A 26,250-nucleotide genomic window follows, 5' to 3' on the forward strand; every position below is an offset into this window, starting at 1 on the left:
TCACAGATTTTCATTTTTCCTATCTCATAAATTTTTGATATCATTTCTTCATCCTTCACCAAGAGTATCTCATAAATTTTTGATATCATTTCTTTATCCTCCACTAAGAGCAACAACATCGTTTCTTCTTTGATCTTCTTTCTTCTTCCCCTTTCCATTTTTCAATTTTTTTTTCACCTTTGGGAAAAAATAAACAAATCCAATAAAAGAAAAAAAAACATCCACAACAAAACATGTGGTGGGGTGCTTTCTTTACTTATTCTCTCAATTAGTCATCCTATGATTTTTCTCCCTTGGATTAGCGTTGTTTCATTTTCTTCTCTAAGTTTCCTTCACCCTTTTCTTCAATCTTCTTTGGTCTCATCATTATGTGGTTTTCTGATATTCAAAACCTATCAAGTTTGAATTTTTTTGGGTTTTTTAAAATGTTTTTAGGCTGGGTAAATGGTCACCTATCCTTTCACTGCTTTTCCTCCCCTCTAACAAGTTGTATTGGTTTTTGTTGGGTATTGAAATGTTTAATCCAACCCTGTTTTGAAAAGTTGAAAAAGGAGAAAGAATCAGCACTACACAAACACACACATTCTCCTTCACTATAAGATAAAAACCATAGTGAGCAAAAAAAAAATTGGTTCAGAGTAACAGTGTTCTCTCACCAAAGAGGTCGCATTCTAGAGTCGCTAGTCTTCAACTCCCACCACGTCATTTCCTGGAAGAAGAATCGCGTGCGTCCCTCGAATCTCCTCGAATCTCCTAAATCGTTGCGGATCTCTAATCACCAAAACGAGGCGGCTCCATCATTGTCGAGACTAGCTTCCCCACCTCCCTCTTCGGCCAACTCTTCATCGTTGTCGCCGTCGCAACCTGATCCTTGTCTCCCAAACCCTCAGACTGAACATAATATCGTCACCTCGGTTTCGGATCAAGTTGCGAAGTGCTCTTTGAACGTTATTTTAGTTGTGAAGATTCTGATGGTACTGATTGTGGTCACGAGCGTGCCGTTGGAATCACCGCGGTTCTGCTTCTAGAATACGTGGGGCGGCGTGTGGTTTCGGTTCCGTGGTGGAATCGTGGTTCATAAGGTTTGGGTCGAGGATGGTGAAGAAGCTCTTGCTTAAGAAGTTTCATGCACCTAGGAAAAAAAATAAGGGAAATAAGGAAATATTGGTTAATGAAGTTTCAAGTTTTTTTTGAATATGATAAGTTATTTGTCTTAGAAATAGAAGAGAGAGAAAAAACTACACATTGCAGGAGAGAGAGGAAAAAAATCAGATTTTATGGCCAAGTCACTACGATTTAACTTTGTTTTCGGTAATTTAATGGAAGGGACTGGATTGATACAATTTATATTACTTTGAAATAAAACAGATGTATTTTTATAAGCGGGTACTAAACTGAAAAAACCCTCTATATGTAGGGACCAATTAAGCAATTAAACCTTGTTTTTACTACATTGTCTCGTAATTTGTTATATTTATTTTTTATTTTTATTAGAGAAAATAATTTATATTTTCTTTTTTATCATTATAATATAAAATAAAATTAACTTTTTCTAAAATTATTAAAATAAAAAAGTATTGTTAAAATATATTACAAATAAGTAATTTTATTATAAATTTATATCATTAATAAATAGGATTAATTTTTTACATAATTTTATTTTAATTTTTAGTATTATGTGAAATTAAATTAAAATTATAATTTATATAATTTTTTAAATTACGTAACATCATAATATTTAAATTATATTATTTAACATTTTTTAAATTTCTTTCTGCATATAACATTATAAGATCTAAGGAAATGTTTTAGTCTTGATTTTGTCAATATTTTTTGTTAAGTTTTTTTCATATATGTTTTAACATACGCTTCTAAATTCATACAAATTCAAAACACATCAAATTTGTGATAAACAAATCAATTCATGCAAAATCATCACACATCAAATTTCTGATAAACAAATCAATCTAGGCAAAATCATCACATTTACTGCACATATCAATGAAAAGTCCAAATTTTAGAACACACAAAAATCCTAAAACATATTAATTTTATAGAATTAAAGATTTTATATCCCCAATCAATCATAAAAGTAAAGAATTAGCTTCCTCACCTTAGTTGAAGTTCTTAAAGCCCACTGACAGGTTCCACAACTTCAACCCACGGAACCACTAAAGACACATGCATAGAATATCAAAACATGATCTAAGTACGGACATAAATGTGCATGGAGTCCATTATAACATGTTAATGAAAACTATGATTAATTTTTCTTGTGTTAAATATACACATAGGGTCATTTATTTATGTAATAAAAAAATATGAATTAAACCCAAAATACAAATAAGAAATAATAAAAAACTAAAGATAAAAGATAAAGAAAAAATAAATATAATATATTTAAGACTTTCCTCGAGCTAGTGCATACAAATCATATGTATTACAATCCATAAAGACTTAGTAAACTGCACTCGAGTAACACCAAATTGTTAATGATTGCAAAGATGACATGAAAGACGAAATATCAACCCGAAAGACTCTCTTGAGCAATAAATCTAGAAGATTGCTCCATGTAAATCTCTCAATGCAAATCACCATTAAGGAATGCATTATTGACCTCTAATGGATAAAAAAGTTATTGTTGAAGAGCCAGTTATAAATAAACTAACAAAAGTCATATTTGTCACGAGAAAAAAAAACATATATGGACGAGTCAAACGCAATGGTGACAAAATGGAAGTATGAAGAAACAACACCGGAAGAAGTCATGGATGAACAGAAGAGAGAAACCTTAAAAATCCAATATTCTACAGGCACTTGAAAAAGGAAAAAAAGCAACTTCGATGCTTTGAATATCTGCCTAAGAGGAGACAGGATGTATGACAATGCACAACAAACTTAAAAGAGGAAAAAGAGCGACATCGACGCTCTGAATCAATTCCTATGAGGAGACGAGACATGCCACCACGCAGGACGGAAAATATAGCAGATCCACAACTTTAAAAGGCATTGAGAGTGCGTAAGAGCTTTGATGAAGGCGTTGTTGACGGCACGGTGGTAACCTGACCGAGATGATCAAAACAGTGTGATCGTTGGTCGAAACTTGAACTCTGGTAGTAGCAGCAATAGATGATGACGGTAGACGATGTCGTCGCCAGTACTGGTAGATAGCGTCGTCGACAGCGGCAGTGTAGTGGTAGAAGAAATAGAAAATTTTTCCTTTAAAGAACCTTAGGCTCTAGATATCGTGTTAAACATAGTGAAAATTGTGTATGTGATTAATTTCCCTTGTATTGAATATACATATTGGATCATTTGTTTATAATAAAAGAAATATGAACTAAGCCCAAAATACAAATAAGAAATAATAACAAACAAACTAAGATAAAAACATAAAGAAAATATGAAGATAATATATCTAATACAAGGAAAATGAAACACATACAACATAATAAAAAGTAAGAAACCAAAAATGTATATTGGACTTCTAGAAAATAAGGAGAAGAAAGAAGATTTCAAATGGTGACTCTTATAGAGAAGAGTTGCTCCCTCCACCACCCCAAGTGCTCCCTACACCTCTCCATTATTTTTTTTATTCCAAAACTATCCTACATTAATTTAACTTTTATTTTCTACTTTATTTACCTTTTCTAAAACTCTAAATCTCCCTGCACCCCTACACCTCCACGCTCCTACACCTGCACATTACCACAAAAGGGAGTTCTACTCTACCCAAGCTCTTGACAGCCACATGAACGTCCACCGCTGCAACCGTGCACGCCTCAACCAACCCCCTCCTTCCTCCACCGCCACCTCTTCTCTTCCCATTTCTTCACCCTACATCAACATCCCTCCTCAAGACCTTGTTGCAAATGTTGGGTTATGTCTCCTGTACCACTTGCCACCAAACCCTAGTGCACCACTCTTCTCTAATTCCCCCTCTACTAATATCCTTTTTTCTTCTCACTCTCCCTCCACTCTTCTCTCTGTCTCCTCATATCCCTCAAAAAACTTTCTGATGCAAACTTCCTTTAATTTTCTCGATGCAACCTAGATTGTTAAGCGGATGTTAACATCCGTAGACGGATATCGACACCCGTTTTATATGTCTTTGTTTTGTTTGTTATACTATATTCCAAGCTTTCTACTCAAGGTGAGATTGGTAACATGATTTTTCTTATATGTGTCTGATACATAAAAAACACGTTATTTTAGAAACGCAGATAGATAAGTAGACACTTCAGATATCAGTGATCTGGCATTGTTATGGTCATGGTGCCAGTGCATTTTTCCTGCAATTGAATGCACCTGATCAGTGATTTGGCCTTTATCTTTCTTTTTAATGAAGAGAATGAACCATAAACCAGATAAAGCTATATGCACAACCATTCATATACCCTTTCTAATATTTTGCATCATCTTTTAAATAATCGAAGTACATTATTATCACTTTCCTCCACATACGAAGTAAAATTTATTCTTGAAACCATAAGACTGAAAAACCTTGTATTAGAGATTGACAAAGCTTTTTGTTGATTATGAATATAGTTCTTGCAAGAGTCGGAAGTTGTAAGTCAAATTGTACCTTTAAGTTCTCGCCTTTGTGAAAAGATTGAAAATGAACCAAATAAATCATATAGTCGTTCCAAAGTAGATTCTGAAGTGGATCTTTTGAAAGACTACAATCGGAAATAAAGGAAAAGATAAGCAAACAAACTTTAGGTTAAGAAACGAAAACATGTTTATCCATGATGGTTAATTAATAGCAGTATTTTGTACAGGAATAAAAAAAACAGGAATTGCTTATAGATTCTTTGTTGGAAGAACCACATTTACTATGAATCTGCTCAAACAGCAAGTCAGCCATTATTTACATGATTAACAGAAGAATGTAGAAACAAATTATATGGATCAAAACTTCTCACACACGTACCTTCAATGAAAAGTCGGTTAAATCTAACAGCAGTAACTTGGCCTTAAAATAATAAGCTAAAGCCTTGGCAATCATATGTTGGTAAAGCTCTTTAAGACATGAAAAAAAGGGAGAAGTAAGAAATACAGTTAGCTCGACGGTACCAATAAGAATCCAACACATATTCACGTCTATTTAAATATTATTTAAAGATAAAAGAGTAACGAAGAAATGCACTAAGCAATGTGTGGTGGTGAAAGGAGTAACTCTTCTTAGTGAGTTCTCTAAGGCCCTGTTTTTTTAAGTGGATTTGAAGGAGTGAATTTGAGGGGATTTGAAGATAAATTTTTTTGTTGTTTATTTGAGTGAATTTGGAGGTAAATGAGAGTGAATTTGAAAATAAATTTTTTTAATTTGTCACGTCAATACAATTCTATACTAATTCTCACAAATTTTATTTCCAAATTCACTCAAATAAACGACAAAAAAATTTATCTTCAAATCCTCTCAAATCCCCTCAAATCCACTCCCTCAAATCCACTCAAAAGAAAAGATCCTAAGTTAACTCCAACGAGACTTAGAAGAGAATACGAGATTTGAGTACTTTTGAAGAGGTTATAAATTATTTATTTATTTAGTTTGTTGGTTTCGTTTTCAACAACAATGATGAAGAGTTTTACATTCACTTCCATATTTTTTTTCTATCATTTCAAATTCATTTATTGAATTGTAAATTTATCAGTTTTAGTATTTTGTGCACATTTTTTATTTTTGATAACTGTTTTTTTATATATATTTTAAACCAAAATAATATCTTACCAATTTTACATTTTAAGTATCCATTTCTTTTTAATTTAACCATTTTTATTTGATAATTTTTTAACTTATTATAGTTTAAATTAAAATAATTATTTATAAAAACAAATTACCTACAAACAAATAAAATCCATTTTATATAATATATGTGTTTATACTAGTATCATATAAAGGAGATTTATATTTTTTGTGTACATTCTTTTCTTCTAAATTTATCTTTTAATAAGTAATTTTTTTGAATTAAAATAATTATTTTACTAATTATGTTATTTAAATATTTATTTTTAAAATCTAACTAATTTTTTAAAATTAATAATTTTGAAAATAAAATAATTATTTACCATAAAAATTTAACTAAAATATAAATAAAAACTAATAATATATTTATTTTTATAATTATAATTTGATTATCTTTTGATAATAACATATACATGTACTGTAACAGACATGTTTTCTTGTAGTGTAAGTAGTAAATAAGAAGTCCTGGTCTTCGTTTTCAATTTCTCAGTTTATTCCTTAGATCTCATCTGACACTCACCCGACCACTCTTACTCGCGCCACCCTCCACGGCAGCTCCGGCAACCACCTTTGGCTCCCTCGCTTTCTCTCTCTTTTTATCAGGTCCCTTCTCTTTCCACTCTCTTTCTCTCTTGATCTATTTAAATCTAAACTTAGATCTTCTGATTCCGTACCCATTTTGCAATTCTTCCTATTCATTAGATACATCTCTATTCTTTTGGAACAATTTCCTCACCTCACCTCCATTACTTGATTTTCCCCCATTTGTTTCGCTAGTTGCAGTTTATTTTTAGGGTTGAACCATTTGCCCCCAACTGTCCTTTGTTTTTTTACAGGGTTTGATGTTATTAGTTTTGCGAATTGCTTGCAATTTTATGACTTTATAGATCATAATTTGCGCGGAATTGTTTTTTTCTTTCTTCAGTGTCAAATCCGATGAATATTTGTGTAAAATTTGAAACCTTTGGCTGGGTTTTAATTTTTCATCAGCTTGGGAATAGGGTTTTGCTTGAATATTAGGTTTTCGTTGATGGATTTATTATTTGGTGTAGTGAATTGTTTGTTGAAATTTGATTACTTGCTTGCTTGGAAATGTTATATATTTGTGTTTATGTTATTCAATCTTATGCTTATGTTTTTGTTTTTCATTCATTGTATTTAATTTGAAGTTTTATTTGCCTTTTCTGCATTGGAAGTGACTAGTTAAGAGAGGGTTTAGTTTAGTTTAGCTATTAGTTTCACTTGCAAATTGTTGTTTGAAACTAACTGATTGTATTGTGTCTGTGTGCGTGATGATAGCAGAAATATGCCTTCTCAGAAGGTTGAAACAGGTCACCAAGACACGGTCCATGATGTTGCGATGGATTACTATGGTAAGAGGCTAGCAACAGCTTCATCAGATCACACAATTAAGATAATTGGAGTGAGCAACACGGCCTCTCAGCATCTAGCAACATTGACTGGTCACCAAGGACCTGTTTGGCAAGTAGTGTGGGCTCACCCTAAGTTTGGTTCTCTACTTGCATCGTGTTCCTATGATGGCCGTGTCATTCTATGGAAGGAGGGTAACCAAAATGAATGGACTCAAGCTCATGTGTTTGATGAGCACAAATCATCTGTGAATTCTATTGCATGGGCACCCCACGAATTGGGTCTCTGCTTGGCTTGTGGCTCATCAGATGGAAATATATCTGTTTTCACTGCAAGAGCAGACGGTGGCTGGGACACTGCTGTGATTGATCAGGCTCACCCAGTTGGTGTCACTTCTGTGTCATGGGCACCATCAACGGCACCTGGTGCCCTTGTTGGTGCAGGGTTACTTGATCCTGTGCAAAAGCTGTGCTCTGGTGGCTGTGATAATACTGTGAAGGTATGGAAGCTCAACAATGGACTGTGGAAGATGGACTGCTTCCCTGCTCTTCATATGCACACAGATTGGGTTCGAGATGTTGCTTGGGCGCCCAATTTAGGGCTACCTAAATCTACTATTGCTAGTGCATCGCAGGATGGTAAAGTGGTTATATGGACCGTGGCAAAAGAGGGTGATCAATGGGAAGGCAAGGTTTTGAATGATTTCAAGACACCTGTTTGGAGGGTCTCATGGTCACTGACAGGAAACATACTGGCTGTGGCTGATGGGAACAACAATGTGACATTGTGGAAGGAAGCAGTAGACGGGGAATGGCAACAGGTGACAACAGTGGAGCCTTAGAATGTGATTTGCAGGCTTTGTTTATTACTTTGAAAATGGTTAGAATTTTGTTTTGAAATATAGTTGACATCTTTGTTTCCCTGCACATTATACAGTTGATTAATTGAGCTTCATAATCCGCTAGTTCATTGATGTTTGTGATTCATTGCATATTCTGTGATCGGAAAAATTAAGTTCATTAGTTGGAGTTATTTTGATTTGAGTTTAGAAGAATGTTTTTGAAGTATATATTGTGACAATAGCTTCTGTTCTGGAAGTTGCATAAACTGTTGCATTTAATTTTGGCTGCTCATGATTAATCCATCACCATTTGTGCTTAATATCCTTGAGAATTTGGTTTTTAACCAAGCCTGTGATAGAGAACATCACATGATAACATCGTGTGATCTATGTAATTGAGCTTACCTGCTGGGATAAAACTATTTTAATTTTTGTAGTGCATATCAAGGTAGCTAGGGGAAAGTGGTTAATAACTGTGAACGCATTATGATCTTTCCAACTGTCTTGTGCTTCCATAGAACTGAGACTGTCCTATGGTATAAGAATGATTTAATTTTAGTAACAGAGATAATCAGCAGTGATATCACAAGCAATAAAATTCATATATGTTACTTCCCTTTTCCTGTTTTGTTTATTTAGATGGTGCAGCATTCACATCATCCACTCTCTTATAGCCCTCCTTCAAATTTGATATGAAAATTTAAGAGATGAGCTTTCAAAGCAAAATTCCATTTAGATTTTGTCCTTATAATTTTAGGGAAATACTTTCTCCTACACATGTTGCAGTTTCATAGAAGAGTTAGTGTTATGCATTTTTTACAGCATGTATTGTACAGTAAGAATATATGCTGGCAATTACAAATTCGTGTATGTTTTTACCGAACTTTTAGTGCTAATAGACAATTATGGTTTACATGCATACGAGCAAAAGAAAAACCAAAACAAGAAGCCGCAGATAGAGGACTCAGAAAAACACGAGAAATATATAAATATAAAGCTCTTGAAAAATATTCAGACAAATTTTTAACAAAAAATTAAGATAGATTTCATTTGTTTCTTATTTTAATTGATACATCATTTGCTCATAGTCACATAAATTATGGTTTTTAATTTTTTTATTTTTGAAAATTGAAAATAAAATTGATATTATTACAAAATAGTTAATTAAAACTACCAATAAATAAAACCCAAATTATTTATAGAATGTAACTTTTCGTAATGTGGTTGTTGAATTATAATTAAATATTATTTTGATTGTCACAGACTAAACAACTAAAAATGGTAATCAAATTAATCTAGTTTTTATACAATATAGTTATTATATATTACGTGAATTTTGATAATGTAGATAAAGTATAAATAATTTAGATGGATATAGTTTTTTGCGATGCTTAAGTGATATTAAACTTTCATATTCTAAAGAAAACACGTTTTAAAGAATGTAATTAAAGATATTATCGGTGTGACTTAATTGTTTGATTTTCTTACTAATAAATAATATTTTAAAATTTTAGAAATTAAATTAGTGACAATTAATATTGAATAAAAGATTATAGAGAAAATTCTAGTTAATATTTCGAATTTCACTTTTAGTTTCTTTAAAATAAATCGTATCTCTATTTTTAAAACACACTAAGTATTCTTTAATAGCATTTTAAAAGTGTTATTTAAACTACTTTGACAATTAAAAGTAGTGTTTTTTTTAAAAAGAACGAAAAATGAAAAATATAATTTATTGTATAATATGGTCAGATAGCATATTTTAATTACTTTAGCGGACATGAATGCAAATAAAAGCTCGTATGACACATTGGTTAATTGAGAATTAACTTTTGAATTTTTAAAATTAAACAAAATATATCAGATATTTGTGCTTATAATATATTAATTTTTGCTTCAAATATGTACTAGATTTTTACCACATAAGATATTTATGCTTTAAATATCATATTTATGTTTAGGGTTAAATATGTTTTTGGTCCCTTAACTTTCAGCGAAAATTGGAATTAGTCCCTCTTCAAAACTTTGGCCTAATTTAGTCCCCAAACTTTCGGAATGTGTGAATTTAGTCCTTTTAACTAAATTTTGTTAGGTTTATTTGATGTTTCAAGTGAGTTTCATGATAACATTTGAGTTGTTTACACCGTTTCACATATTTTTGCTTCAATGTTCACTAAGAAATGCGTTTGAAACATCAAATAAAGTTAACAAAATTTGGTTAAAAGGACTAAATTCACACATTTCTAAAGTTTGAGGACTAAATTAGTCCAAAGTTTTGAAGAGGGACTAATTCCAATTTTCGCTGAAAGTTAAGGGATCAAAAACATATTTAACCCTTATGTTTATAATATATTAAATTCCTGTTATTTTTTGTTTTAATTTGTTATTTTTTAAATCTCAAAATGTATAAACTTTTTAGTTTCTATTAAAAGTTATTTTTTTTTAATAAACATAGCTTCTAACGGTTTATATTTATTTCAATTTTATCTTTAAAATCTTTATTAAATTTCCTTTTTACTTGTTTTTATAAGACATGATATATCATTTCTTCCATATCAGATAAGCAATAATTTAAAATTTCACTAGATAAAGATATTGACTACAGTAGAAAATAAATATATTAGTATTACTACATAGATACTTTAAATTATATTATTTATAATAGTTATTTTACTATTTCACATCATAATTCAATGCTAAAGTCAAGTCAAATTAAACACCTAAAAATCAATTTCTATTGCAATACCTAAACAACATAATGTGTCAAAATTATCTTTTTCCTTTATTTTTATATTTATTATCCATAAAAAAATCACATTCAGTTAAAATCGATTCTATAAAATCACACTCATTCAAAATTAATTTTACAAATGCAAAATCAAGAATCACAAGAATAATCCACATAATCGTATGAAAAAATAACACGAGAAATGAGACTGAACCAGAAGTAATATTAATGAATCGCATCCTAAAAGTGATATTAAGGAATCATGATAAAACTTAACAAAATTAGAGAAATTAATAAAATGCTATACAGTAACAACATGCTCTTGTTATTGAGAATTAGGATATTGTAAGATTATGTTATGCATTATACTTGTTTTCCATTTTCCGTGTGTTCACTATCCTCTTTATTGACACCCTTTGCTTAGCCAGTTCTATTGTCTTCACTGTCTTCATTCTTGGAAACTTCAGCACAAGTTTTCTCCTTGGCACTCACTTCCAGAGACCCTAGCTTAACTTCAAGGTCCTTGACAATACTTTTAAAAGATCTCACATCCTTAGCCTCTGCTAATTTGCTTTTCGATGAGGTCTACAATGTGAAAACTAAAAGTCTGAATATTGATAATACTGAGAAAATTTTATTTACCTCTTCCCAAATAGTATGGGAAGATAAATGGAACCTACTGATAAAGTTTACAATTTCTTAATACAACAAGGAATGGTCTAAGGCCACAAAAATGGATATTAATTTTAGGTTAAAAACCAAATTCATTCCCTCAAAACACTTTCTAATGGCACTTCTCTACTTAAGAAATATTTTCAGACCATAAACCAAAATATAGAAAGGAAATGCAACAGAAATAGGGAACGTGAGTTAGGTGTCTAACAAGAATGTTCATAGACAACTAAAACGTAATATAATACTCATAATAAAGCATATAGCCACAACCAAAATAAGAGTTACCCTAGTGTTTCAAAACTAATGCTGACAAAATTATCAAATGATTGCCATAACTATATACCTTCTATCCTCTTTTTAGATATCCAATTTATATACTTCAGAACACATACCATGTCAACCAATCAACAGATTGTGGTGCATGATTGCTCATGAGTATCTTTAGAAACGAAGTAGGTCTAAATTCCAATTATGCCGTTGAGATTATATGTTTGAGAGGAGCAAATCATTATAGGGAATTTAAATTAACAGCCATATTTCCACAAACTCAAGAGCTACTTGCATAACTTTAACCTACTCTCTGCCTCCTCACATTAGGCTAGACCTCTTTGGAACTGAAAATAAATAATACGATATTTGGAAACACATTTAGAAGTATAAAATGAAAAGCAAGCCTTGAAAACTATTTAATGATGTCTGTGGCTAATTAAACAAGAAGGAAGGCAAGAGGAAAAAGGATTGGTAGCCATACCTCAGAAAACAACTGAGTAATCAACCACCCATTCACTTATAAATGAATAAATTTTGCTCCAGTGTTCCCCCAGTAGTTAAATTGAAACCATTTCAAGTGTTCATAATGTTTTCAAGCACAAAATTTATTACTTTAAAATTTTTTAATAAGAAAAATATCAGTATTAGATTTCAGTCCCATAATTTGTTTGTTAAACCAAAAGCAACTATGACATTTATGTTGACTAACCTGTACAATTTGCTCCACACGTCTTTGAAGATCTTTGTCTGATGCTTGTTGATGGATGCCTTTAAGTATTAGTAGTAAGTGAGACTCAACATCATCCGAACAATGTTTTCTAATCATACTTTGCCCAATTGTAGATCTACAACCTATGGCAGAGAAAGGGCAATCCACAAGCTTCAATGGACAAACAGTTATGCAGTGCCTATCCATGTCTCGTCGCAAGATGTTAGCTGTGCAATTTTGTTCACATGGAACTATCTTGAAATCACAAGTTGAATCATGCTCTTTCAATTGACCAGCACTGAATCTATCATTGCACCCGTCATTTTGGCATACCACAGACCTGAAGTTGCAAGCATCAACATGGTTGGCAAGATCTTCTGCAGATTTAAAACTCATGCCACAATGAAATGAGCTTTTGAAGTCAACGTTCTTGAGCAAATCTTTGGCAAGTGTTTCTCTTCTATCCAGTGGCCAAAAACCATTTTTTTCCATCTCCTGAACAAAATCATCTATTTTGTCCTCTCTCTTATCACTTAGCAACCACCCTGAAAACTGGCTCAACAAATTTCTCTTTGAATTAACAAATTCGTCAACAAAAAAACAAATGATATCAAAAGGGTGTTCCAAAGCTTCACCGTCAGGAACCTCCTCAGAGATAATAGACTCGGCAACAAATAATTCACTCTTTTGGGTGACAAATTCTATCATCTCCTTTCTCAAATCAACAGCCACAAAACCAGGGGTCTTGAAGGGATCTCCTGTTGTGTTATCAACGCAGGCACAGCCTAGTGCTGGCATGAACATTTGAGCCAGCTTATGAACTACTTCAATGTCACAAAAATCACAATGCAACAAGGGACCTTCGTCTTTCTCTTGTTCAATCTGCCTAGGCCCAAGATCCAAGTTATTTGAAGGCAACTCCATTCTTGATAAAACCTAAAAGTAAGTTTCAAAAGCAAAAACATCATCATACACTCTTTCATCTCAATCTTGTAAAACCAAAACCGCAAGCAAAAAAACTCTTCCAATTTATAAAATTCTATTTTACTTATACCCTCATAACTTAGTAAGTTCTAGATCTCCTATAAGAAAAGAAAATTTTCATCATCTACTTCACATCATTAACTAGCTCTCCCATGATCGCAGTTCATTATTCCATACAATATCATCAACATCATTTACTGATAACACAGCAGAGAGAGAGAGAGAGAACGCATCATATTACACCTAAAACCATTGATGGTAAATATCAATAAATCAAAATTTGAAACTCTGCCTTTTCAACCTCTTCTGATCAATTTCCAAGAAACCCAACACCTAAATTCCAAAATTCCAGTGGAACTCCGTCCTATTAAGCCATTCGACCAGAAAAACATAGAATGCTCAAGATTTTAAACCTTGTTTTGGAGTATGAACCGTCTGATTAATGACAAAGATTCAAAGAAAAAGTGGAAAAACAATGACATACCAATATATGTTTTGCTTATGAGATCTAAAAGATCATAGATTCCAACAACATCAGAGTGTAATGGAAGAGCGTATTGATTGATTGAGGTTAATGGCACAGCTAATTTTAGGAGACTAATAGAAAAAGTGATGCTTTCCTATTCTGATCTGTTTTATACCCAAACTGCTCTAGTTTTTCTTTAGTAAATGCTCCCATAGTTTTACCAAAGAACTATGTCAACTTTTTTTACAAAACTAATTTAAAGTTAAAAATTAAAATATGTTTAGAAGCAAAGTATAAGCTTTTTTTAGCAATTTTCATTTCCTTCAATAGGGATCCAAGAGAGAAGAGAAACAAACTTTTAAAGAAAAAACATTATCTTTCACTTAATTTTTTTAGAGCTATTTTTTTTCCTTTTCTTTTATAAAAATACTAAGGTGTTTCATCTTTTAAACAAATGAATAAAGCTAGATTAAATACTACACGACATTTATTTTAATCGTTTGAAATATCATAACCATTACATGTGGTCGTCCTAAAAATTGAGTTATTTTAATGAGCATGTCTGCTACAACACACACATTGATCATGTCTTGGTGACCTATTTCAAGCTTTTGAGAAGGCATATTTCTGCTATCAACACACAATGCCAATAGTTAGTTTCAAACAACAATTTGCAAGTGAAAAATATTCTGAACTAATTAAAGCCTCTGTTAACCAGTAACTTTCAGTGTAGAAAAGGCAAAACAAATCTTAAATAAAAGACCATGAAGGAATAACAAAAGCATAAGTACAATATTTAATACAAAATACACAAAAATATAACATTTTCCAAGCAATTCCTCAAACTTGAAACAACAATTCGCTATACATAGTAATGAATCCATCTACAAAACATAATGCCTTAAAGCAAAACCAGTCTTCATAAGTTGATGAAAACTGAAAGCCCAGCCAAAGGTTTTTAACTTTACACAAATATTCATCGAATTTAGCACTAAAGAAAGCCAAATGTAATTATGTGAAAATCATGATCTATAAATGATTATATAATCCCAAGCAACTCGCAAAATTAAAAACATCAAACCCTGTAAAAAAATATGAAAATTGGACGAAATGGTTTATCTTTGAAAACAAACCGCTCCAAGCAAAACAAATGGGGGAAATCCCTTAAAAGAGATGAAGTGAGAAAACTGTCCCAAACAAAAGCGAGAGTTTTTAACGAGTAGGAAGAATCCTAACATGGGTACGGAAGCAGAAGACCAAAGTTTGAAATTTGAATAGATCAAGAGAGAAAGAAAGAAAATAGAGAAGGGACCTGAGACAAAGAAAGACAAAAAGTAAGGGAACAAAACGTGGTTGCCGGAACTGCCGTGGACGGTGGCCCGAGAAAGGGTGGTCTGATCAGTCTAAAATGAGATCTAAGGAAGAAGCTGATGAACTGATACTCGAGAACACGATTTCTTAGAACCAATGCAAAAATATTATTATTTACCATCCCCTTTTTTTTCCTCCTAATTATGATAAAAGATTAAAAAAATTAATATTTACATAATTACCTCTATTATTAAAACAATTCTTCTTTTTATATAATTTTGTCCCAATTTTACTTTTTAAATAATAGTTACTGTTTATTAAATTTAACTTAGTGTATGTATTTCTATTATTAGTTAAAATAAAAATATTATTAAATTAAATAAAAAACTCATAGAAAATAGCTATCAAACAAATATATATATTTTTAATTTTATTACAAGAAATTCCTACTATAGATATTAACTGAGTTTAAAAAAACAATTATCAAACCTAATTAAAGTAAAATATAAAATTAAATATACGAATATAAATAAAGTTAATAATAAATTGTATATATTACAATAACAGCTGCAACATGATTATATCAAAGTGAAATCAAAGTGAATGCATAACTTCTTTGATATCATCTTTTATCTCTTAATAGGCAATTCTACTTATTTATATAAAAGAATGAAAAATCAGTTTTTCTCTTATATAATAATAAGAATATATTTATAAATTATAATTCAAATGCTATTTTATAAATTATTTCATTTTAAGGTCCAGTACACTTATGTTAATTTATTTTTTTCAATTCGGTTCCACTATAGTTTGAATGTTCATTGTTTTTTAAATTGAATCAATATATCATTCTGTCAAAATTTATGATAACAGACCATATGAAACCATAGTAAAGAGTCATAATATCCAACAGTTTTCCAAATCTATATGAAACAATATATATATATATATATATATATATATATATATATATATATATATATATATATATATATATATATATATATATATATATTCATAAACAACTCTTTTGTTATAATTATAATTAGAGACCACACTTAAAAAATATTGAGGAAAGTAATAATTGATTTTGTGAAAAAAAATATTTCTATTTTTTTTATCTATGAGGAAGTAAAGGGATCATCCTGAATAACTTTATATATAATTGTAAGTAAAAAAATGATAATACAAATATAATTATTCATTTTATTAGTTAAACTCTTTATAATTTGTAAAACAAAATTGATAGATTTATTCTATCTTTATTATTTTTAATATTATGTTATTCCTTTTAATTTGTTTTAAAATTGAATAAAATATTGTAAGATATAATACAAGACTAATAATATATACATAATATAAAAATTAAAATAATATAAAATAAATTAAATCATTTATTCATAAATGTAAAATTAAAAAAGCTTAAAACTAGTTAAAAATAAAAAAGAAATGCTTTAGAAATACAAAAAAATAAAATTAATAAAATAGTACACAAAAAGCTGTCTAGTTTTATTATTTACATTTATTAGTAAAAAATATTTGTACTCTTTTTTATACCTCACAAGGAAATGAAGGATGAATAACTTTATATATCATTGTAAGTATCAATACAAACGTAATATTCATTTTATTAGTTGAACTATATAATTTGTAAAGCAAAATTGATAGTTTTGTTTTATTTTTATTAATTTTAGTATTACATTATAGCTTTTTGTTTTAAAATTTGAATAAAAAGGGTAAGGAAATAGAAAGTATTTTAATATAAACAAAAATGGTAAGTACATACAAAAAATTGATAGCATTAAAATAATAAAACTCAATTATTTTAATATTAAAGTATTTTTAATATAAATAAATTTTTTTATAAACTAGTTTTATTATTTTAAAATATATAATCTATTTAGAAATATTTTTTGTTTTAATTTTCTATCTTTTTTTCGCATTCTTATTATTTGTTTATCTATTTAAAGATTCTAGGTTGTAGAATTGATCTACCTAACAAGTTCTTCAAATTTGACTGATTAATTTCTCTATTGTAAATTGATTTTTTGTCTTTTTTTCTTGGTTGAAGCTGTTTATTTCTTGCATGTGGGCTTTCTTTGCTTGCACGTGTTTTTTTGAGTCTTTTATATGAGTCTCTGCTGATTAGTGATCATAATGGTGTGACCTGATCATGTTTGTGATGTTTCTATATGAAAATATAACATCATATGAGGTTGGAGGTATTTTGACATTTAGAGAAGTTAGAGTTGTTTTATAAGGTGAGGAAAGCTAAATTGTAATTATTCTTGAATTAGTCTTTGATGATTGATTTGACAATAAAATTGTAATTGCATGATCAAATTGGTTGATTGGATTGTCTATGATTGTGAATTTGTGATTGTTTATTAGTTGTCGTTTTTGATAGTTATGAGTAGTTGAAATTTGATTGTAAATTTGTCTTAATGTGCCTAAAATCATATTAGAATTGGTATTAGAGCTAAATTTGGTGATTTGGATCATATGGGCTGAGGTAAATGGTTCATCATGTTTTAGTTCAAATTTTATCTATGAGAAGCATAAAAGTCTTGGTTTGGTTGTGATTAGAAATAATGTCTCCATGAGCTCTTTGAATTCAACTCATTTGACACCCCATGAAATAAGAACTCAAATTTAAAAGTATCATGAGATATGTTAAGTAGGGATTAACTCAAGAAGTGTTAAAATTACTCAATCAATTCTTAATGAGAGAGTTTAGGAATTTGATACATTGTCGAACACCATTGTTGTGTGGCTGAGCGCCACTTAGACAATGCCATTAACTTGGGGGCGTTGGACACCACTTTTGACCTTTGACCGTCATGCGCAATCAAATAAGTGAGTTTTAGGGAGTTGTGATTATTTGTGTTGTGTTTCTTTTGTAATGTATTGGAAGTCCCACATCGACTATATCTCGGCGTGAAGGGGGTGTGTTGGTAGTCTCATATCGACTAGAAATAAGGTCAATTTATAATATATAAGTGGGGTGCAAACCTCACCTTATAAGTTGGTTTTGTCGGGTTGAGTTAGGCTTAAAGCATACTTCTTAATATGGAATCAAAGTCATGGTTAGAACCTATCCTAGCGAAATCTATGTGGGTATTCGAACCACCCATTAATACGCTCGAGATGTCTTTGGAAATTTGAAGTAAAAAAATTTCTTCTGTTCATTAAAATCATCATGTCGGTACATCTTTTACAAACTTGCATCTACGCGTGTGTTGGTGAAGCCATTGTATAATATTTTTTTCTCAAAAATTGTAAAGCATATTAATATTAATATGCATGATACATACATAAATATTGGCCTGCACATTTTCTCTTAAATTATTTTCTCCCCTCATAAATTGTTGAGAAACTTAACCATAGGGATTTCTGAATGTCTTCAAGAGATTAGGAATATCATACGCAAGCATATCTTCCACTGTTTGAATCATTTTTCTATTCAATTTCTCAAACTTGTCAAGGTTGTAACCATTCAAAGTCTCTCTAAATTGTTCAACATTTGGAAAGTCACCAGCTGGTAGATGAAACTCCCTTTGTACCTGATTACAACATTAGCATTTCAATTTTCAATAATTATTATAACTAAACATGCATGTGAGTTTAATTATATATAAAGCAAAATCCATACCTTTACAAATTCATCTCCCAAATTATCAATGAGCTTTTGTTGAGCTTTAGCTTTTCCTATCATTGTAGGCATTTGCTTCTTTAGATGGCTAACAATGTAAGCATGTATCACAGCAGATCTAGCTCGTTTTACAAATTCATTGATCTGCAATATAAAAGATAATTAACATTTTATCTTATAAAACTTTTGTATCCATAAAATAGTACTGAAAGTACCAGTAAGAATCTTGGTTTTGTTCTACAATAGCGTTTCCTTACCAAATGTTTAATGAGAAAAGTTATATAAACAAGTATTTCAAATTCACAATTTTGTATTTGTAAATATTTTTTCATCAAAATAGCTTTTAAGAAACATGAATACATATGAATAATCCTAAAGTAGTAGATAAATTATAATGAAAATTATAAATAAAACTCACTTTACGATCACAAGCTTTCTTTGGTATATCTTTTAGGTCTGATAGAAGATCGTCCTGTTCTTTTTGAAATATTTCATTTTCAAGTGGACAGATGGAATCTTGTATAGACCTATCGTTGAAAGAACTACAGAAAAAAAAGGTTTGATCATAAAATGGATAAGACAATTTTATATGATAATGAATGAAACAAAAGTATAACCAAATCTAAGTTATACAAGAATGTAAATAAAAAATGTGTAACTTCATGGCATTTTAAGATTTAGAAGTGAACACATACAAATTATAAAGTGACTTACCCAATATATACACGCATGACTTCAGGAACATTTAATGCTTTCCCAAGTGACCACATCAATGCACCATATATTCTCATTAGCTGCAATGTTGGATCAAACAAAAATATAAGCCAAATTTGACCTTAAGTAAAACCACATTAGATTAAGTCAAATTAAAATATTAATGATGTATGTTTTTACTTGTTGAGGATCAACTTGGTCTGCCTTGTTTAAGACCACTCGAATTTTGTCATCATTTCCTTTTAGGGATGATATCACACGTTTGAACTCATCGCTAATATCAAGTTTGTAAGGATCAAACAAAAGGAGTATTAAATCACATTTAGCAGCAAACCACGATGTTACACCTGTGAAGTCATATTGTCTTTGTGTCCTTTGTTTTTCTCCCGACAAAACTCCAGGGCTATCGACAAATGTAATGTAGTCCAATAACTTTGAACAAATGATACAAAATGAGAGAGTTAAGTTTCAAATGCTACAAATAAGTCTCTTAGATTTTGTTTTAAATAGGTATAAAAGAGTCTTACAGGATGAGGCATTTGAGAACACTCAAATTTGGACAAAAATGATGTGCCAAATGTAGTAAGACCACTAAATGGCATGTCTGCTTGGACAGCAACAGTATTCCCAGGAATGCTTCTTTCATCAGGTCCAGACTATGCCAAAAACAACTACAATTAACTCTTCATAACTAAAGTAAAAATTGTTTTTCTTTTTTATGATAATTAATAATACAAAATGAAACATTTTAGATTTTAAGATTTAGAGTCTAAACGTACCATAACAACAACAAATCTATCAGTTGTTGGTTCTGGTCCAATATGAGCTCCTAATAACATTGTTGAAGAAAAAAAAAATCATTATTAAAAATCCGAATCTAACTACATTGACATCACAGTCTACTTAATGAGTTAATAAGTTTTACGTTTTTACGCTTAATTTTTTTATTTTTATCTAATAGAAAATTTACACTCATACTTAAATTTTTAACCTAATATAAATAAAAAAATTAAAGGACCAAGAATCACTTGCCTGGATAAGTGGTTCTAAGCATATGTTTAATAAATGTTGTTTTTCCAGTGGAATATTGACCCAAAAGTAGAATCATAGGTTTGGCATCAAAGTCACTATTTGTCTGTAATTCATAAAGAAAAATAATCATAGGAAACCGAACCACATATATATAATTGTGGGTATACATGTATCCATGTCTGTCTGAGAAAACAAATTAAATTAAATATAAAAACATCTATTTGTATTTCTTAATGAAAGAAAGGAAAATATAATAAACTACTAACCAATAAAGGAGATACAAAATCGTTATAACGATAAGTAACTTCTAAAGGTTTCAACTTTTGAAGGTAAAGTCTCTTCAAACCATCTATGACTGATGTCACCGAAGAAGCTGGCACCTTCGTATACCCAAAAATATAAATATATTAGAAGAAATTAAAAAGTAAAAATACAAATAAGTCTTGCTTGATTTCTCCATTAACCTATATAACAATATTATAAAAAATCATAAAAATATAAAAAAAGAAAAACAGGGTTTTTTAGTCCAATCTAAGATGTTTATAATTTATGTCAAATATATTTTGTTCAATGTTTCTTAACAAAAAATCTTTCGTTAAAAAAAAAAAAGCATTTGACAACTTTAGTTTCCAAATTTGGCACAAAATATGTAAAATTTTATGTTTTCTTAGGTCAATTTTCAATGTAGAGTCATAAAATAGTTAATGGGTGTTCTAAACAAATCTTTTAAAGTTCTTAGACCAACCATAATATGAAAAAAATCTAATACATAATTCATTCAAAGATAAATAAAATCACTTAATTATTTATCTAGTCATGGAGGAGTATGACTTGTTGGACTAAGCAATATCAAAAAGTTAAGGCAACAAATTATACAACTAAAAGATAATAAGAATATTCTTTTTTTATTTTTTGCTATGGTACAACTTTTAGCAGTTCATAAAAAAAATTAGTCAAAACCATCCAATTATTACTTACAATAACTATCCAAAAGGGACAAAATGTTTTTCAAATCATACTACTTATAAATAATGAAGTAATTATTCAAGTAACAAAATTTTTACCTTTTTTACTGACTTTGAAGAAAACCAATAACTTGCAGGTGATGGTTGAGGACTAACTGCATGATTTCCCATGAGTGAAATTGATTAAAAAAATGTACAAAGAAAAAGGATAAAAGTAATGTGAATAAATGCCTTTAATAATTGAATTATTATACGTTACCACTCAAATCTTTATCTTTATTCTTTCGCCTTTTCTTCTGCACAAACAAATCCATGTAATAATATGTTATTTCCCTAAATGAATATACAATTTCAACATAAAAAAGAAAAAAAAAAAACTTACTGCAACTAATGCATCCAAACCCTCCATTGTGGGTGGTTTTACATATCTCATAGCTGAAATAAAAGTCAATCATAAAAACTTAATAAGTGACAAAAATGAAAATGCAAATATTTTATTGATATAAATATATATAGCCATTAAACCAAAGAAAGAAAAAACAAAGAAAAGTTACCATCACTATTTACTACATCTTGTGTTATTGGGTATCCACTTTGTGCTAAAGAGACAAGCTATAGTTGAAATGGATTAGTTAGGTTTTGAAAATTGGAAAACATTAAGTTCCAAAATCATATTGAAGAATTAATTTTGCACCTGCATAGCAGTCACAAATTCTCTGAAACCTAAATATCCTTCTCGTTTTGAATCTGCAATGGCCCATACCTTCAACAAAGAAACAACTTAGTTACAAGGAAGAAAGAAATATATCAAAAGAGAGTTAATTATTTTTACAATAATAAAAATTATAATTATAAAAATAAGTATAAATATTTTTTATAATTTATTGGGGATAGGTTTTGTTTATTTTTTGGATAATTTTTATTTATTTAATATAAAAAATGTTGAAGTTTAAAAAATTAGAGTTATCAACACGGATCATTGGTTTGACTCAGTTTCATCCATTATGAGTTGGTCACTCATTGACTAAACTCAACTATGCTAATTTATTAGTAATTTCAAAAAATTCAAATTTTGTTCGATTCACTACAAGTTAATGAGTTGACTCAATTAAATTTTTTTTAATTCTAAAAAAAATTATAATTTTTTTCTAATTGAAATATAAATAAAATTCAATCCAAATACAATCTAAAATGATCTTAAACTTTAAATACAAGGGTTAAATATGTTTTTCGTCCCTTAAGTATCACACGATTTTGGTTTTAGTCCCTACTCGAAACTTTGATGGTTTTTAGTCCTCATAGTTTTGAAACTCTTACTATTAGTCCTTAAAATTGGATGACGTTAACTTTTGTTTGACTTGGCTAACGGCCAGCCCACGTGTCATGCCACTTGACTACTTCTAATTGACGTGGCAGTAAAGGTGTGGTGGTCGGTCGGCCTGGTGGATGGTCGGCCACTCGGTCTGGTGGTCGGCATGGTGGTCTTTGCCCATAACCGTTCGGTCTTTTCCCAACACCGTTCGGTCTTTCATATATTGCACTCCACCCGTCACCATAATTGTTCGGTCTTTGCCCAACACCGTTCAGTCTTTTCCCAACATTGTTCGGTCTTTGCCCAATACCATTCGGTCTTTCATATATTGAACCCGTCACCATAACCCGTCACCAGGCCGACCGACCACCACACCTTTACTACCACATCAATTAAAAGTAGTCAAGGAAGGTGGCATCACACGTGAGCTGGCCGTTAGCCACATATACTAAAAGTTAACGTTGTCCAATTTTAAGGACTAGTAGTAAGAGTTTCAAAACTATGAGGACTAAAAACTATCAAAGTTTCGAGTAGGGACTAAAACCAAAATCGTGTGATACTTAAGGGACGAAAAACATATTTAACCCTAAATAGAATCCTAAATCACAAAAATACACAATCCAAATACATTTAAAGATAAGAGAACATTTAGGATTTTCGTTTTTTAATATAATTTAATATTTAAAATTTATGGGTAAGGTAATAATCAAATCCTCCCTGGATGAGTTAGATTCTTAGTGAACCAAATTCATTTTTAGTATGTGATTAAATTTGTAATTTTTTTTAAACCAATTCGACTCGAATAAATAGTGGACTAAATTGACTTATGAATTTTAATCTATTTTGACCGCTTAGAAAATAAAAGGATATTTTGAAGGGTTGAAAAAACATGTATAAAAAAATATTTGTATAATTATATAGATGATTTAAGAAAAACACTTGATATTATAAATAAGTTTCCTCTTTTTCAACATTGATATTCATTATTAATATGTTAGGTGTCATTCTTTAAGAACAAACTCTAAACATTTAATTTATTCAATATAATATCATGGTGTGTGACTAAATTCTGCAAAATCAATTTATAATCTATAGTTGATGGGATCTCCAAAACAATTTTTTTTTAAAATGTTGTTTCTTAATCTTAATCCACAAATACATTGTCCTTATCAATGTCTCCTCCTGTTCCTGTGCACAGAACAAATTTATAAAGTACAAAACCTGTTTCAAATCTTGTCGTGATAAGTTTGACATAGCAAAAAATTTGATCGCTTCAGTGCCTGTGAAACGACCATCCCCATCTGAATACATAAAAATTTCATTATTAGCACAAGAACAACTTTATTTTTCCATAAAACAATCAAACAAATGACAAAAATAGGAAGGTTAATAGAAACAGTTTTTAAACTAATTCAAAATTTAATTATTTTGCAAATTTATATTAATCCCTAAAGAACGAAACAAAGATAAAAAAGTTGTTCAAACGAACCTGCATCTGCATAATTGAACCACTCTTCATATAGGGTTTGATTATCTTTTAAACTTGAATCAACTGGAACTATGGCAAGTTCCATTATAAGAACAATTTAGAAAATTGATTCTTTTTTATGACTTTTGTATATGAGATATGAAGAGGGTCTCAAATGCTTGCAGAGGAATGGTTATCCCATTGACGTTGTTGCAAACCATGTATGACACAAATTTCGTGCTTTTTATATTGTGAATGTTTATGTTAAGTGTTGAGAATCTGGAATTGGAATTTCCATTAATAACTACATATTATCACGTTAAAAGAGGAAACCATGTTGAAAGTTTTCTTAAAATTAGTATAAGAATGGGTTGACAAAATTATTACACGACTCATCATTTAATATGAATTCATTTAATTTGGAATAAATTCAAGCACCTCAAAATAGTTGGTTATAGCTAAAAGAGATACTAAAATTATAGTTTACTTTATTATTCTTGGGTTAAACATATTTTAGTAAAGACACAAAATTAAAATTCGTCTATATTTTAAATTTTTGATATAATTTTGTTTATAATTTAAAAATAATAAATATAATCTCTCTAACTATCATATGAATTCTTTTTACATATGAGGTGTTTTATGTTGTACACATCATAAAGACTGTAATATTCTTTTCTATGTTTTAAATTTAAAGATTAAAATACATCAAAGTTAAGATCAACAAATTTTAATTTTACATATAATTTAGAAACTAAAAACATATTTAAACTAAACACATATTTAAATAATTATTTTTTAATATACATTCTTTAAATTATGTTATTTTATGATCGAATGTTAAGGTACATACCTTGTTTGAAAGGGCCAGTAGGCCTTAAACCATACAGTTCAATATAAAATTTCTAAGTTTTTATCGTATCGAAGGTTTTCGCTCAATTTTTTTTTTCATGTAATTATTAACAGTGTTGCTGTAACTTGTTTTTTTAGGCGCTGTTGAGGTTTCTAATTTCAAAGAAAGGATATATACAGTTTAAATAGAAGTGTGAGGTGAAAATATATGCAAAACTTTAAATTTAATTATATGGTCTCTGTTTATATTTTTAATTAGTTTTATTTTTTGGCATTTTCTTAGCAATTGAATTTTATTCTTAGATAAATTTGTAATATATTTTTAATATTTATTGTTGCGATACTATCTTTTTAACATTTACTATTAGGTGGGTAAAACACACAGGAAATTTCATCTCAATAGTAAAGAATATTGAAAATAAAATTATGAGAAAAACATGTTAATATGCTTTTAAAATTAAAAAAGAATTTTAAGAAGTTATTTGTATGAAATACTTAATGACGTAATTTTTTAGAACTTAAATAATTTTTGTAAAAAGATTGAAATGCTTGATGTAAGAACCTAAAAAATAAATTATTAGAATGATATGTGTTTTAAAATAATGAGACCGAATATTTTAATGTTAAAATAATTTAATAATATGAATAAAATTTCATAAACACGTCTCATTATTTAAAACATTCGCTATCTCTCTAAAACTCAGAGTTCTATTTCCCTTCTAAGATTTATGGTTTATTTGACGATCAGGAGATATCTAAGATATCACAACAATGAGTCCTCCATTATCTATCGATCGGTTTTTCTTATAGAATAAGTAAGTTTCTACTAATTTTTCTTTAATTCTTAGTTTAATACATATACATATAGAATTCTTTACATGCATATAGAATTCTTTGCATGTGTTACCTTATCTCTTTTTCAAACTTCTTGTCGATCAGTGGTTCTAAAGATTTATTTTGATCACGATTTTGTGGTTTGTAGACGTTTTTCGAATTTCTTGAGCTGGGACGGGGTAATACGCTGTATAGAACCGTGGTAGTTTTCCCAATCAAGTAAGGGAAACTAGTGCCTGTCTTTGGGTTTCTTCTATTCTTAGATTTCTTCTCTATCCCCTCTCTCTACCTGTTAAAATTTTATCTTAGATATATACGTT

General features: G+C 29.8%; 3 protein-coding genes across 6 annotated transcripts; 1 reads left to right on the plus strand and 2 right to left on the minus strand.

Annotated features, from left to right (window-relative positions):
* Positions 1 to 6,189: 6,189 nt before the first annotated feature.
* On the plus strand, positions 6,190 to 8,086 carry LOC124839587 (protein transport protein SEC13 homolog B). The gene is made up of 2 exons (XM_047315460.2): positions 6,190 to 6,349; positions 7,049 to 8,086. The coding sequence occupies exon 2, from the start codon at positions 7,053 to 7,055 to the stop codon at positions 7,956 to 7,958; it is 906 nt and encodes a 301-aa protein (XP_047171416.1). The 5' UTR covers positions 6,190 to 6,349; positions 7,049 to 7,052; the 3' UTR covers positions 7,959 to 8,086.
* Positions 8,087 to 10,889: 2,803 nt separating this feature from the next.
* On the minus strand, positions 10,890 to 15,249 carry LOC124839590 (uncharacterized). Its single transcript, XM_047315463.2, has 3 exons — positions 15,103 to 15,249; positions 12,341 to 13,276; positions 10,890 to 11,271 (listed from the first exon to the last, which is right to left on the minus strand). The coding sequence occupies exons 2-3, from the start codon at positions 13,262 to 13,264 to the stop codon at positions 11,107 to 11,109; spliced, it is 1,089 nt and encodes a 362-aa protein (XP_047171419.2). The 5' UTR covers positions 13,265 to 13,276; positions 15,103 to 15,249; the 3' UTR covers positions 10,890 to 11,106.
* A 3,091-nt stretch (positions 15,250 to 18,340) lies between these two features.
* LOC124839589 (EH domain-containing protein 1-like) lies at positions 18,341 to 24,426 on the minus strand. Of its 4 annotated transcripts, none has more exons than XM_088097363.1 (16): positions 24,266 to 24,426; positions 23,998 to 24,077; positions 22,159 to 22,227; positions 22,019 to 22,076; positions 21,850 to 21,899; positions 21,724 to 21,760; positions 21,564 to 21,619; positions 20,766 to 20,879; positions 20,500 to 20,602; positions 20,247 to 20,296; positions 19,995 to 20,123; positions 19,648 to 19,899; positions 19,468 to 19,547; positions 19,172 to 19,295; positions 18,754 to 18,897; positions 18,341 to 18,664 (listed from the first exon to the last, which is right to left on the minus strand). In XM_088097363.1, exons 1-16 carry the CDS (start codon positions 24,348 to 24,350, stop codon positions 18,479 to 18,481), a joined length of 1,617 nt encoding a protein of 538 aa, XP_087953489.1. In that variant the 5' UTR covers positions 24,351 to 24,426; the 3' UTR covers positions 18,341 to 18,478. The 4 variants fall into 4 exon arrangements, with proteins under 4 accessions (XP_087953489.1, XP_087953488.1, XP_087953487.1 ...); XM_088097362.1 differs by having other exon boundaries at positions 21,847 to 21,899; XM_088097361.1 differs by having other exon boundaries at positions 21,847 to 21,892; positions 22,006 to 22,076.
* Positions 24,427 to 26,250: the final 1,824 nt, after the last annotated feature.

This window comes from Vigna umbellata, chromosome 8 (genome assembly GCF_029865625.1).
Source record: "Vigna umbellata cultivar VRB3 chromosome 8, Vumbellata_1.0, whole genome shotgun sequence".
Classification (NCBI taxonomy): domain Eukaryota; kingdom Viridiplantae; phylum Streptophyta; class Magnoliopsida; order Fabales; family Fabaceae; genus Vigna; species Vigna umbellata.

What these genes read in the sequence shown, in the direction of transcription:
- LOC124839589 (XM_088097361.1), bottom strand. Translation starts at nt 24,350, where the DNA reads ATGGAACTTGCCATAGTTCCAGTTGATTCAAGTTTAAAAGATAATCAA. An exon ending in CTTCAAAGTCAGTAAAAAAG is followed by an intron (nt 20,880 to 21,563) that starts GTAAAAATTTTG and finishes GGGTATACGAAG; the next exon opens with GTGCCAGCTTCTTCGGTGAC. An exon ending in ATAGATTTGTTGTTGTTATG is followed by an intron (nt 20,124 to 20,246) that starts GTACGTTTAGAC and finishes TTTTTGGCATAG; the next exon opens with TCTGGACCTGATGAAAGAAG.
- LOC124839590 (XM_047315463.2), bottom strand. Translation starts at nt 13,264, where the DNA reads ATGGAGTTGCCTTCAAATAACTTGGATCTTGGGCCTAGGCAGATTGAA. An exon ending in GTGTGGAGCAAATTGTACAG is followed by an intron (nt 11,272 to 12,340) that starts GTTAGTCAACAT and finishes TTCACATTGTAG; the next exon opens with ACCTCATCGAAAAGCAAATT.
- LOC124839587 (XM_047315460.2), top strand. Translation starts at nt 7,053, where the DNA reads ATGCCTTCTCAGAAGGTTGAAACAGGTCACCAAGACACGGTCCATGAT.